The 14,902-nt window shown below is 40.3% G+C and overlaps 1 protein-coding gene and 1 pseudogene across 1 annotated transcript in view; both read right to left on the bottom strand.

Annotated features, from left to right (window-relative positions):
• Positions 1-4,439, bottom strand: part of RAB37 (RAB37, member RAS oncogene family) — a 104,467-nt gene extending 100,028 nt beyond the window's left edge. Inside the window, exon 1 of the mRNA XM_072645619.1 lies at positions 3,934-4,439. Coding sequence (XP_072501720.1) covers positions 3,934-4,008 — 75 coding nt within the window. The 5' untranslated portion in view covers positions 4,009-4,439. The remainder of the gene's footprint in view (positions 1-3,933) is intronic.
• A 4,175-nt stretch (positions 4,440-8,614) lies between these two features.
• On the bottom strand, positions 8,615-9,498 carry LOC140528114 (uncharacterized; annotated as a pseudogene).
• Between the last annotated feature and the right edge of the window lie 5,404 nt (positions 9,499-14,902).

Raw genomic sequence — 14,902 nt, 5'->3', positions numbered from 1 at the left:
GTGCCCTACTACCCCCTGAAACTATCATCATATATCTTTTCTTCTTTTCTCAGCCAAAGTCCTAAAAAAGGTATCTACACTTGCGGCCTCTATTCCCTCCTCTCTCACTCCTCAACACTTTACAGTTTGGCTTCTGACCTCATTATTCAATTGAAACTGCTCTCGCCAAAGATACTAATGATATTATATTATTTTTCATTCATCTTTTTCAATTTATCTGTTTCATTTAACAGGGGAGACTACCATCTCTTTCGGGGTACTCTCTCCTCTCTGGAATTCTCTCTCTGCTGTCTCCTAATTCTTCTTATCAATGAAAAAGGACATAATCTCTCTTTATAAGCCAGGTTCCCCTATGACCTTTGTAAACCCAGATCTGGGGCTTCTCATTGGGAAAGATGTCTCAACCTTCTGGGTTTGCAAGAATTACATTATCATTAGTTACATTATTAGTAGTATTATTTAAGGATTACTATATAAACATGAGTAATAATAATAATAATGGTAGCCATTATTACTACTCCTTAAGTAGATTTTAAGATAGATTTGATGATACCTTTTTAGTTTCTTTTGCTTACTCATCATCCATGCCAGACTTCCTGTTCATCTTCCCTAAGGTTCTGTCCTAGACCCTTTTTCTTTTCGCTCTATACTCTTTCTCTTAGTAATCTCATCAGCTCCAGTCTATCCAGATGACTCACAGAATTCTATATCTTCAACCCCAGTCTCTTCCTTGAGCTTCAGGCATGTATTGCAACTTGCCTGTTGGACCTTTGAAACTAGATGTCCTGGGGACATCTTAAACTCAATATATCCAAAACAAAACTGAATTCATTCACTTTCCTCCATACCCTCCTTCGTCCTCTTATTCAATCATCTTCAGTCATGTCTGACTCTTTGTGACCCCATGTATCTTGGCAAAGACACCGATGTGATATGACACTTCTTTCTTCAACCAGATTTGAATTCATGAAGATGAGTCTTTCTAACCCCAGGTCCAGCACCTAGCTGAAAATTCCCCTTCTTTGCCCTACTCCTCCCAATTTCCTTATTCCTATCAGAGGAACCACTATTCTTTAGTCTTTCAGACTGGTAATCTAAAAATTATCTTTAATCGTTATATCGTTATATCACTCTTCCTCACATCACGTATTTATCAGTTGCCAAATCTTACCATTTCTACCTTTACAACATTTCTTGACTCAACCCCTTCTCTCCACTCACACAGTTACCACCTTAGTTCATGCCCTAGTCACCTCTCTAGCACTTAGTACAAAAAGTCCATGAAATTTAGTAGGTGCTTAATAAATGTTTGTTGACTTGACTTCTTACACAGATTATTGCAAAAGCTTCCTGACCAACTGTTCTCTTTGCCCCAAATCTTTCATTATTTTAATTCATTATAACTGCTGCCAAAGCAATTTTCCTTAAGAGTCAATCTGACCATATGACTCCCTATTCAGTCAACTTCAGTTACTTCCTCTAGTCTCTAGAGTAAAATAAAAACTTCTTTGTTTAGTTTTGTTTAGCAACCTGGCCCTCTGCATCTTAGCCCAACCTATTTTTTTTTTGGATTTTTTTGGGCATTGCTTCTCCTCTTGCACTCTGCAATTTAACTACACTGGACACTCATCTGTTTCTCGCACATGATACCCCACCTTCCAGCTCTATACCATTTTGCTGGTCATCCCAAATGCCTAGTATATACCCTTTTATTAGTGCTACCTCATAGGTTCCTAATCTTTCTTTAAGATGTAGCTCAAGTATCTTCTGCAGGAAGCGTTTCCTGATCGCTCCAACAGATAGTTCCTTCCCTCCCAAACTATCTTGTATTGAACTACTTTGTTTTTACTTGCATTTATGCTGTGTATACACATCCACACATGTAGATGTATTTGTTGTCTCTTCCATTAAAACATATGTTCTTTGAGTGCAGGGATTGTCTCACCTTTGTCTTTGTATCCCCAGTTGCTTAGCACAATGCCTGGTATATAAACACTCATTCAAGAAATATTTGTTGATTGATTGATTTCTTTGCTATGAGGGTCATTGAGTTGAAGGGGAATGGAAACTGTTAAAGGGTTTCTAGCTATACATTGTATTTCCTGGGATGGTTACCATAACACAAGGACTAAAGAATGAACAACAACCTGTATATTATGTCTTAGAAGAAATTTTCTTTTAAACGAATGATATTCCCCATTAGATTTTTTTTAAGCCTGGAGAGATGCCTACATTAATTTATTGAGATTATTTTCTTTAACTTGATTTGCACATATGTTTGTATCTGTGTGCATACTTTTCTTAATCATAAACATTCTATGTGGACTAAGTATCCATCCCCAAAGATCCCATTTCTTGTTCTGTGCAGGGGACTGAATTCTCATTGAACTAATGAATTCTTCCCCATCCTGAGGTGATTTGAAAACTTTTCAGAGAAAACCAATGTATGTTTATGCTTCTGCATGCAAGGTGTTCCCAACCTGAAGAAAAATGTCCCTTGGATTTTTGGTATCACAACCCAGTCAATCTTTAACTCTCTCCTCTCTTTATGTCAAGAAAAGTCACCCTTTGACTACAGAAAATTAAAGAAGTGGACCACCTGAAGCTTTTCAGGGAATTCAGAAGATGCTGATATGGGGGGAGCGGAAGAGTCAGGAAATAGAAGGAACAGCAAGAAGAGACAGGAAACTTATGGGAAAGGGATGCTGAAGGCGAAGTCAGGATGACAACCAGTACTGAACTCTCATGAGTGAAAACAGAGTTTTGGAACTCAATTAGAGACCACTGTACAGAAAGAAGGCTGCTTCTTGATTGTTATCATCATTTCAACTTGAGACTCAAGGTTCAGAAAATTGGGACTTGCACTTCAATCTAATGTAAAAGGCATCTGTCAAGGGCCTGCTATGTGCAAAGTACAGTGTTTTGTTTTGTTTTTTTAAAGGAAACACACATGTGCAAATCAAGGTAAAGAAAAAGCATCCCAGTAAATAGACATATATAGGTACCTTGCTAGTCTTTAAAAATCTGACAAGGGCAATGTCATTTCTTTTAAAGAAAAAATTCTTTTGAGAGAATGTTTAGACTGTTGGTCAAACCTTAGGTTCTCCTGTGTTAGGGGATACACAGATAGGACACAAGTTCTTGAATCAAGGAATTTAAAATTTAGGGAGAAAAAAATGTGAAATTGATATAAGGGTCAAGAATACAAGAGCAAAAGAGAGGTCCAGGAAAAGTGTTATGCAACTTTAAGGTAAACACCTCGAATGCAATGGAGAAAACGTTAGATAGAGATTCGGGCAACCTGATTTCTTCTCTTTTGGCTTCAGTTTCCTGATCTGCAATACTTGGGGAGGAGTAGATCAAATAACCTCTAAATTCCAAGCAGTGTTGGTTCTGGGTCTTTGCAACTAGCTCTTTCCCAAGACCACTTGGCAGTTTATGGGACTCAGAGCAGCTTGCCAAAGCCCTTCCGACACTTTTATTTGCAAACACAGTTCTAATCCGACTCTCCGACGTCTGTGCCTGATTCTAATTTCAGCCTAGAATACTAGGAACCCAGATCTCGAGACTGCCGCGGGAGCTAAACAGGACTCTTTGCTCAAAAGGCATTAGGAAAAAAATTCGTTCACCGCTGTAGCCACCTAGGGAAGGGAAAGTTTTTTAGCGGTACACAGAAGTTCAGATATGGGGACCAAAGAGGAAGGTGAAGAGAGTGAGAGGAAAGACACAAAACTTATTTAAGTGTATGAATCAAGACGGAAAGGCCTCTTGAGCTGCATTATTTCCTCATTTCATAAGCTACTTCCCCTAGCTTTTTCGTCTTCAGTTCAGGGTCATAAAGTCCCTAGGTTCCTTTTAGGAGAAAGTCCGTGGGAGCACAAAAAATTGGTTAAGTTACCGCTCTACTCTAGATGGGGGGAAGTGGAATCTTACCTTATGCAGCAGCTCCTCGTTGTAACCGGGGTGTCCTACTCCTCCCTTGCAGGGTTCAGCTCTGGGCAGGTCCATGCCCGGGCTCAGAATTTCTCCTCTTTGATCCCTCCCAATGCCGGGCTAGCTGCTCTCTCAATAGCTCTGCGTCAGTTCTCTTTCTGTATTACACCGCAGAGATAAAGATACCGAGCTAAGCCCCTATTCGGGGTCCGACGCGCTCCAGGTCACAGCCCTCAGGACCAGTCTGCATCCGGTTTCAGCACCAGATGGATCTCTGGGGAAAGGCAGTAGTTACGCAGTGCTGAGCAGGCAGCAGAGGACGGGTCTACCGAAGGCTGGGGTGGCGTTGTTTCAGCACCAAGGACAGAGCTCAGAGGCACTAGTACCTGGGACAACTCCCTGACCCAGGGCAGGTTTCAGGAGTTTCAGCAGGATCTTGTCTAGGTCAAAGAGCGTCTGCTGCGAAGTTGCCAGGATACTGAGTTTCCGCACAGCCTCAGCTGAGGCTCCTTGCACTGCTACTCAGCTTTGCCTGCCTCTGGCGGAGTCAGACTCCAGAGGCTCTGCGGCTGGCTCTAATCCCAGGGCGTTGCGGTTCTGGCACTGCCAATTCCTACTTCTTCTACAATACCTCGTCGCACACGCACCTTGGCTGGTCGTCCCAGTGGACTTACAGAAATAATCCAGCGTTAGTACTGTTCCCCTTTCTGTCCCTGAACAGCAGACTCGGAATCAAGAATTCGGGAGTTCTGGGCTACCTTCTCTGAACTTTTGGAAATTGAAACTCATTGACCTGAAACTCAGGGTCTCACTCTTCATCAACTCCGTCTCTACTAGAAAGGTTCGGGGTTCATCAGTGGCCCTGCACTGATGTCTCTGGGCTTTTCTCCGTGTAACTTAGCATCCAACGTTCAGATGCATCAGAAGATAAGTCCTCATACATCAGAGTGGGAAAAAAACCCCCAGCACAACACAAACCTGACTGAATTTAAAGTTAGAGAGGTTGGGTTGAAATCCAACCTCTATCACTTACCACCTGTGAAATTTCCTCTTAGCTTTTCTGAGCATTAGTTTCCTCATCTCTAATATGAGATGATCTAACTAGGTGATATCCAGGTTCCCTTCTATGTGTGAAATCCTATGAACTTTTGAAACTTCAAGGTCCCTTTCAGCTCTAAATCATATGATAAATTATTTCCTTCTGCCTCTAGGATGGATGTAGGAGAGGCAACCAGATGTGCCAGAGAGAGCACTGGTTTGACAATCAGAAGACTGCCCAAGTTCTGGTTTAACTTCTTTCACTGACCAGGCAAGTAATCAATGGCAATTTGAAAAAATCATAAGCTTCAGTTTTCTCATCTGTAAAATGGAGATAACAATATTTTTCTTCTGGATAGTTTATTTTAATGGATCAGGTGAGAAACTGAGTATGAGAGCTGAGTACTACTATTGCATCTTGCACATAGAGGCTTTTTTCTCAATCTTTTTTTTCCTGGTGAAGGGATTGGAGGAAGGATTGATCTGGATCTATGATTTTGTTGGTGTGAGGGACTCCTGGTGTGCAGAAACTTCCTCTACAGATGACGATTACCTCATAGGTAATTCCAGTTCCTGGGGAGTGATCAGAAGTTCTGAGAGATAATGCTGACTGGTCTTAGTCACTCAACTAGTGGATAGGACTCAGATTTTCCTGACTTCAGTGCTAGTTTCTATTCACTATCATACTGCCTTGTAGTCAATATTGAATAAATATACTCATGTCAGGATGCAAGAGATCTTTAATGAGCTCAGAAAAATATCTTACTTTAAATTATCCCTTTCTCCATAACCACTCCCTCATTTCTTGCTGACTTCTATGGTTAGGTGGTCAAAAAAGAGGCCATCTGGTTATTTCAAGATGGGCTTTATGGAAGTGTCTATACTTCAGTGATGTCTCCATGGAAACAGAGTCTGATCTTTAGCTCTGTTGGCTCAAAAACTTGATTTTATCAATTCTCTGGAGCTAGTCAGACTCTGGGGAATTTGTTTACAGGACATTGTAACCAGAACATCAATTTATCCACTTACAATGGTCCAGATATCATTATCAGTACTGGATTCTCCTTCTTGGTTTCCTCAGAAGACCAAACTCACTCAGTACTGATGATTGCTTGGTAAGCATAGAATTAGATTATATTAAGTTTAAGCATAAGATTAAATTAAATAAAATTAGATGTTCTTTTAAGCTGTTGTAATAATTCCATTCTCTAGGGATATTTCTTTCTAAATAACTTGGACCAGTCATCTAAAATCAGAACATCTTCTTCCTTTGGGCAGTACTGGAAACACTCTAATCTTACCTTCTAATGTGCTTTTCCTAGACTCTACACTTTTTGTATTTGTCATGACCAAGTAAAGATTATGGCTTATTTTATAGTAGTTTCATTTTAAGTTGATGCCTTCTTCATAAGAGTACTTCAATGGATCCTTAATTTCATTGATGTAGGCAATCCCTTTAATGGTCTAGATTGCAGCCTGCTGCTATCTTCTCATTCAGTGCAATTCTTATATGTGTTCTTTCAGAGAATCTACCCTGTGCCCTAGAGAACTCCCTTTAGGTCTTTTAACATTCTGAGCCAATATTGTACCCTTACCTTTACAAAAAAGAATGTTTTTGTACCATTTGTCACTAGTTTTTTCTGTGGGTTTCTGCCTTGAAATATGACTCCTTGCTTTGCTTCGGTGACTCATTCGGTGAATGAGAAGACATTCCTAAGTGATTCAAGATTGAGCTTTCTTCATGTGATCTGGTCTTCAAAGAGGCATAGTTGTCTTCCCTCAAAATGAGTAGTAACCTCAACTCTGGTAGCTGATGTATTGAAAATAATGCCCTTGAAGCAGATCTGGGAACATGGAGTTTATTTTCATAAAATAATCCTATCAGATTATTTGCCGGCATGTGCATATGAAGAATACCCCTTTTGAATATACCCTTCAACTTACATATGAGTGAAGGATTTAAATCCACTCATTCCCCTCATTCATGTTTACAGTTAGATATGTTACAAATGTAGTAAGGGCTACTTCATGGAACATACTCAGAGTTGTCTTTCTGATGGATCATGTGGGAGTTCTGGAGTCTATTTTTGGCAGTGTGGTAACCCAGGATGGAAAGAATTTGACATTTTAGTATTACATGTCAAATCCTAAGTGATCAATTTATCCTTCATCCCCACCCCCACCACCATGATAGCAGCAAGGAAGTAGGGAACTGTGTCAGTTAAAAGAAAGATCAGCTTCTGGGAGGTACTATCTTGCTTCTACACTCCAAGGGGAATAATTTAGCACCAAACCCTCCAATGAAGAGTGAGGAAAGGCTGGTCCAGTCCCGCTATCATCATGATAATCTCAACCAACATGGCAGTTTGTGTAGTGATGAGTTTGAATTTGGCCCCCTGTTGTCTTTTCTTTTCTTTTTTTTTTTTGTTTGTTTGTTCTTCCTTGACCGTGAGTTAGTATGTAGTTTGACATATCTAGGCTTGGAGACAACCTTAAAAGTTAAAGAGGTCTGGAGGTCCTGGAAACTATTAGGTCAGAGATGAATTTTCAGCAGATTGAGGAGATCCTGCCTCCACTCCTCTCTGGTGGCTGTCCTCTCCAAAAGTGCTGGAAAAATTGTTTCTCCTGCCACCATTTATCTTGGACTCAATAGAACAGAGTATTTGCTAAAAGCTAATTGGCCAAGACATTATGCTACTTTCATCTGTTTGCAGGTGGGTACTTGCATAAAGAGGGGCTGCCTCTCCGGGTTATGCTGGGGAAGAGAAAAATGAAAATATTTTAATCTGGGAAATATTTTCTGAGAATATGTCTAATGTTTGTTTCCTTTTCTCTTCGGATTAAATGCTTTTATCTGCCTTTGAGTTGTGGTGTGTTTGTCTTTGGTTGTGAAGCTCAAATGAGATAATGGATGTAAACGAGACAATAGGAGAAAAGCACTTTGCAAAGCTTAAAGCACTAAATTCTCCTTCTTGTCCTTCTCCTTTTTCTTCCTCTTCCTCTTCTGCTGTTATTGACCTGCAGTCACCAAATCTCCAGTCTGGTGATGACTTCATTCCCAGAGCCTTCTACTGAACTTCTGCTGAGTTCAAGGAGTGTTTAGAGAGCAATACAAGGTTGTTTCTAATAAATGCCCAACAACTAGGCTATGGTTGGGTGTGTGCACATGTACTTTACATTTAATCTGCATTATTAACATTTTCTTAAGTCTAGAAATAAACAAAACAATAATAAATCAAACCCTTATTTGTAGGCATGGTCTTTTTCTGGTGTATAAAAAATAGGCTGGTTAGAGTTGGCTCCAGCACATCCTTGGAGCCACCTAGCTATTCTTTTTTTAAAAATATATAATTTATTTATTTTTCAGTTCTTAACATTCACTTCCCCAAGAAGTGGATCTTCTCTCCCCCATCTCTCCCCGCCCCCTACCCCAGGACAGCATACACCCCATTCTCCCCTTCCTCCAGTCTGTCCTCCCCTCTATTACCCACCTTTTTTCCATCCCCCTTCCCCTCTATTTTCCAGTAGGGTAAAATAGATTTCTATACTCCATTGCCTGTATAGCTTAATTTCCAGTTACATGCTAAAACAATTTTTAACATTTATTCTTTTTTTTTTTTGACTCACCATTTCCTTTATTTGTACAAAATAGTGAGTAATCATACCCCAGTTGGGAAAAACCGGTGGTTTAGGGTTTAAACAACTCCTTCTGTCCTGAAGCATCTATTTTGAAGGTTTGGGACTAGCACCTTTAGCACCAGCATCTTTGGGTTTGGACTCAGCAGGCTTGGGGTCAGTAGGCTTAGCAACCTTAGAATCACTGGGGTTTGTGACCTTGGCTGTCTTCGGATCGGACTTGGCAGCCTTGGGGCCAGATTTGGTAGCCTTGGGATCAGATTTACTGACCTTGGCGGCAGACTTGGTGACCTTGGGGTCAGTGGTTCTGGCAACCTTAGAGTCAGGCTTCGTGATCCTGGGGCCTGGACGTTTGATGCTGACTCTAGAACCTGGACGCTTTTTGGCCATCTTGCAGCCTGCACGCTGGGCACTGCCCTTGAGGATCTTGGGCCTGAGGAGTTTGGCCTTGGAGGCCTTGGTGCTCAGGGCCTTGATGGCCTCTGCTCAAGCCTTGATGGCTTTGGTGCTGTTGGCCTGCATCTTCTTCAGCCTCTTCTTGTCGTGTTTCTTGGCAAAACGCATGCTTCTTAGAAACTTGGGGCCAACCCCTTTCAGAGACTCGTATCTCTTTGACCTAGGTTTCTTGATGCCGTTTCTGTGCCATTTTGGTGATTGGTTGTGGGTGGTGTGGTTCTTAGACTTGGCCATCTTTACACTACAGCCTGCGCTACCAAGTGCTCCACCAACCAGAAGAGGCTGAAGCTAGAGAGAGCAACATTCATTCTTAAAGCTTTGAGCTCCATATTCGCTCCCTCCCTCCCTACCCACTCTCATTGAAGAAACAAGCAATTTAATATATGTCATACACGTGTAACAATGCAAAGCACTTTCATAATAGTTATGTTGTAAAAGACTAACCACATTTCCCTCTGTCCTATCCTGTCCTTCATTTATTCCATTCTCTCCCTTGATCTGTCCTCCCACAATAGTGTTTGCTTCTGGTTATCCCTTTCCCCAATTTGCTGTCCTTTCTATTATCTTCCCTTTCCTATCCTCTTCCCTTTTGCCTTCCTTCAGGGTAAAATAGATTTCCATATTCAACTGAGTGTGTGTTATTCCCTCCTTAAGACAAATCCCATGAGAGTAAGGCTCACTTATTTCCTTTCATCTCCCCCCTCTTCTTCTCCATTGTAAAAGCTCTTTCTTCCCTCTTTGCTACATTCTACCTCTCCCTTTCTCTTACTCCTAGTATATTTCATTCAACAGTAAATTTTATTTTTCTAGGTATTCTCCTTTCATATTCAGCTTACCCTGTGCTCTCTGTCTCTGTGTATGTATGTGTGTGCATATATATATATATATATATAAAATCCCACGTACATATACATACCTACCCATACACACCTACACACACACACACACACACACACACACACACACGCACACACATATATTCCCTCTTAACTACCCTAATACTGAAAAAGGTCTCATGAGTTACAAATAACATCTTTCCATGTAGGAATATAAACAGTTCAACTTTAATGAGTTCCTTAAGGCTTCTCTTTCCTGTTTACCTTTCCATGTTTCTCTTGATTCTTGTATTTGAAAGTCAAATTTTCTATTTATCTCTGGTCTTTTTACCAAGAATACTTGGAAGTCCTCTATTTCATTGAAGTTCCATTTTCCTCCTCAAGTATTATAGTTAGTTTTGCTGGATAGGTGATTCTTGGTTTTAATCCTATCTCTTTTGACCTTTGGAATATCATATTCCAAGCCCTTCTGTCCTTTAGTGTAGAAGCTGCTAAATCCCGTGTTATCCTGATTGTGTTTCCACAGTACTTGAATTGTTTCTTTCTGGTTGATTGTAATATTTTCTCCTTGACCTGGGAACTCTGGAATTTGGCTACAACATTCCTAGGAGTTTTCCTTTGGGGATCTCTTTCAGGAGGTGATTGGTGAATTCTTTCCATTTCTATTTTGCTCTCTGGCTCTAGAATATTAGGACAATTGTCCTTGATAGTTTCTTGGAAGATGATGTCTAGGCTCTTTTTTTGATCATGGTTTTCAGGTAGACCAATAATTTTTAAATTATCTCTCCTGGATCTATTTTCCAGGTCAGTTGTTTTTCCAATGAGATATTTCACATTGTCTTCTATTTTTTCATTCTTTTGGTTTTGTTTTGTAATTTCTTTGTCTTTCACAAAGTCATTAACTTCCATCTGCTCCATTCTAATTTTTAAAGAACTATTTTCTTCTGTGAGCTTTTGAACATCCTTTTCCATGTGTCCAGTTCTGCTTTTTAAAGCATACTTCTCCTCATTGGCTTTTTTGACCTCTTTTTGCCATTTGGGTTAGTCTATTTTAAAAGGTGTCATTTTCTTTGGCATTTTGGGGGGTCCCTTTAGCAAGCTGTTGGATCACTTTTCATGATTTTCTTGCATTGCTCTCATTTCTCTTCCCAATTTTTCCTCCACCTCTCTTACTTGATTTTCAAAATCCTTTTTGAGCTCTTCCATGGTCTAAGACCATTGCATCTTTTTTTTTTTTTTTTGGAGGTTTTGGATTCAGAAGCCTTGACTTCTATGTCTTTCTCTAATGGTATGCATTGTTCTTCCTCATCCAAAAGGATGGTAGAAAATACCTGTTCATCAAGAAAATGACCTTTTATAATCTTATTTTTCCCTCTTTTTTGGGCATTTTCTCAGTGAGTTACTTGACTTTTGAGTCCTTTGTCAAGTGGAGGGTATACTCTAGGGACTTGTAAGTTCTCAGTTCCTCTGAGGTAGCACAATCAAGGGAGAGAAGTTTACTTCTGTCCTGACCTGTGCACTGTTCTAAGAAACCACAAGCATTGTTATCTGCCCAGGATCTGTGAGTAGGATTCCCTCTCCTCAGTCACTACCAGCTCTACCACTGCCAGTGCTCCTCCTCCCCCTAGGACCACCACTCAGAACTGAGACTCAGATCAGCTACTCGGTTCCCCCAGGATCTTTAGGCCAGGGTTCCAAAAGTGGATGCTGCTGCTGCAGTGGTTGCTACTACCCTGGGGTCAGGGTGGGGGAGGGACCACACTCCTCTCTCACCTAGGTGAAAGAACTTTTTCACTGACCTTTAAAGCTTTCTTTTGCATTTGTGGGTTAAGAAATCTGGGAACTGCAGCTGCTACATGTGACTCTGTGCCCTGGAGCCTGCTCCAATCCGGTCCACGTAGTGCCTTGCAGCCAAGGCTTGGCTGCCCTCTGCTCCATTCTAAGCTCAGTGAGACAGATCTTTCCTGTCAGCCTTCCAGGCTGTCTTGGACTGGAAATCTCTCTCACTCTGTCATTTTGTGGCTTCTGCTGCTCTAGAATTTGTTTAGAGTCATTTTTTAACAGGTATTTTATGGGCTATGGGGGGAGAACTTCTACAGGTCTGTCCTTTTACTCTGGCATCTTGGCTTCATCCTCCCCCATCTAACTATTTTTAACTTCAGTCTCCTCATGTGTAAAATGAAAATAACATTTTCATGTTATGAGAATCAAATGAAATAATGTATTTAAAGTGATTTATAAACCATCATGTGCAAGCAGGAAGAAAGAGCTTGTCAGAGACCTCTTTTAATTCCCTTCAAAGTCTCTTTTCCCTTTTCTAATTAGCCAGGTATTATGATTTCTGTTTTGCATCTGTTGCTTTCTATTTTGATCTTTTTAATTTACTATTAAACCCTGTTGGTCTGCAGCAATGCTAAGTTGTGTGGGTGCTTGTTATTTAAAGCTTAAAAATATTAGGGAGAGGATAGGAGAGATAGTGCTTTGCACTCTAGGGAGAGTAAAGTTTTGTCAATGGGGACTGATCTGGGGTTTGAACCTATTAGGATGAAGTAAGGGAACTTTGCTAGACTATAGAAGCCTGGCATATGAATTATGGATTTATATACTTCTAGAAATAAATCATGAGCTGGTAAAAGCAGTGAGGAGAAAAGCATGAGTAAGCACATTTTCCTTTTTTACTTATGGCCACTATTTTTGTCAGGCTGAAAGGAAAGCCACTCCCCTATGGGGGAAGAGACTGATGAAAGAAAGTTATGTTTTCTTACACTCCAACTACACTGACAGCTTACAGCTTAGCCTGCCTTGCTCACTAGCACCATCTTCTGCTTCCATGTTGCAACTGTGGCTTGGATGGATGCATGGTGGACCCAGGCACCCTACTTAAAAGAGGAATTAGTATTCAGCAAGAGACTGAATTCTGAGTAACCAGTGTTGCAAAACAAATGAGAATATGGTGCTCAGATCTGTTACCAGTTCAGAGACAATTTATAAAGGTCTGAAACAGAAAATCAAATAAGAATTTGATAATCAATAGAAAGGCGGTTAAGTGGTGCAGTGAACAGTGCCAGATCTGGTGTTAAGAAGACCTGAGTTCAAATCCAACCTCAGACACTTAATAGCTATTAGATATGGGCAAGTCACTTAACTCTGTTTGCCTCAGTTTTCTTCATATTTAAAATGAGCTAGAGAAGGAAATGTCAAACCACTCCATTATCCTTGCCAAGAAAACCCCAAATGGGGTTGCAAGGAATCTGAAACAACTGAAAAATGACTTAAAAAAACTAACTAAAAACAAACAGAAATGCTTGAAAGTGAGGCAATATCTTAGCTGAAGAAGTAACTGGGAAGTAAAGTACAAGAAAGGCATACACTTTATTGATCTTTCTCTTCTTATTTTCTTTATTTTTAGCACCACACACAAATTCATTCCTTCCCCCTTCTTATAAAAAAGAAGTAGAACAAATCCACAGTGGTCATGTGCTGAAATGTCTCATTTTGCACCCCTAGTCCATCACCAAGAGTCAAGAGACCTGTTTCATCATCAGTCTTCTGATGTCATTACTGTTTACTTTGTTAATTAGAGTTCTGAAAGTTTTTGAAACTATTTTCCTTTATACCAGTGGATTTCAAAAGTTACCCTGAGAAACTTCCTCCCATGACCCAAGACTTCTGCATTGCCCAGCTCATACCCCAGCAGCATTTTGTTCTCTTCCTGACTTGATATTGAGAAGGTCATAACAGCAGCTCTGTGGGTGGAGGTGCAAAGCTGCCTCGATTGCTGTAAGTCCCCGGGAAGTCAAGGAAGAAGAGGATGAGGGTAAAGAGAAGGAGAAGGAGAGGTGTAGGGACCCCAAGTCTCAGACACTGAATCTGGAGGTTCTACTGCTTGGAGCCCTTCTTTATTGCCAACTTAAACAGTCAATGTGTTGTTATTTTCATAGAAAAAACTATTAATTAGTAATAGCCAGCATTTACGTGGTACTTTACATGCATTATCTTATTTGATCCTCACAAAGACCTGTGATGTAGGTGCTATTATTATCCTCCTTTTATAGATGAGAAGCATCTGAGGCAGGATTTGAACTCAGGTCTTTCTGACTCTAAGTCTATCATTCATCTGCTATACCATGTAACTCCATCATGCAAGCAGAAAAAGTTTGAAACTACTGTTTACATTATTGGGGTCATCCTGTAAACCATTCTGTTGGTTCTGCTTATCTCACTATGCATCAGTACATATAAGTCTTCCCAAGTTCCCTTAATACTTCATATTTGTCATTTCTTATGACCCAGTGATATTCTCTTTATAGCAGGTGCCACCTGGTCTCCTCTGGCCTTGAACCCTATCTTTTTATAAGTTCATAGAAAACAGAGCCTACCTCATTTACCTTTAAATTCTGTCCAGGTCTCAGAAGAATACAGGTACTCATGATTGCTCCATAAGAAGTATTCTGACTTTGATGTCTAATGTGACTTGTAAGAAAGGCATGGATTAATATCAAAGTGATTAAACTTTCATGTGAAGAGGGAGTTGACCAGAATAGCATTTTTATAGCTATTTCTTCAGAGTATCAAGATTTACCTTGCCCCAGATCAGAACTTAATTTCCCTACCTCCCCCACATGTAGATGAGGCTCTAACTAGGTATATGACTCAATTAGACTTTTAAGGTACATATGAAGTCAGTTATTTATTAAATGCCTACTCTGTATCAGTCACTGTGCTAAGTGCTTGGGATACAAAAAGAGGCAAAAGATAATCCCTACCCTCAAGGAGTATACAATCTACTGGGGGAACCCTGGTCATGGCTATACAACTTAGAGATCCAGAAGGAGGAATAGGTAGCACTATAACAGAATATTGTTATTTAGAGATAGGTAGCTTCCTTGAGTTCCAAAGTAGGCGATAGAACCTTCTTTGCTTGACTGATTGGTTAAATATTATTCTAAGCCCTATCTTTGGGCTAGATATGATGATCATATAAGCATCGCTGAAAAATGAAT

The sequence above is a fragment of the Notamacropus eugenii genome, chromosome 2 (assembly GCF_028372415.1).
Source record: "Notamacropus eugenii isolate mMacEug1 chromosome 2, mMacEug1.pri_v2, whole genome shotgun sequence".
NCBI classification, from domain to species: Eukaryota; Metazoa; Chordata; class Mammalia; order Diprotodontia; family Macropodidae; genus Notamacropus; species Notamacropus eugenii.
Note: the sequence above shows the minus strand (reverse complement) of the source record. Positions and strands in the feature narration are given on the sequence as shown.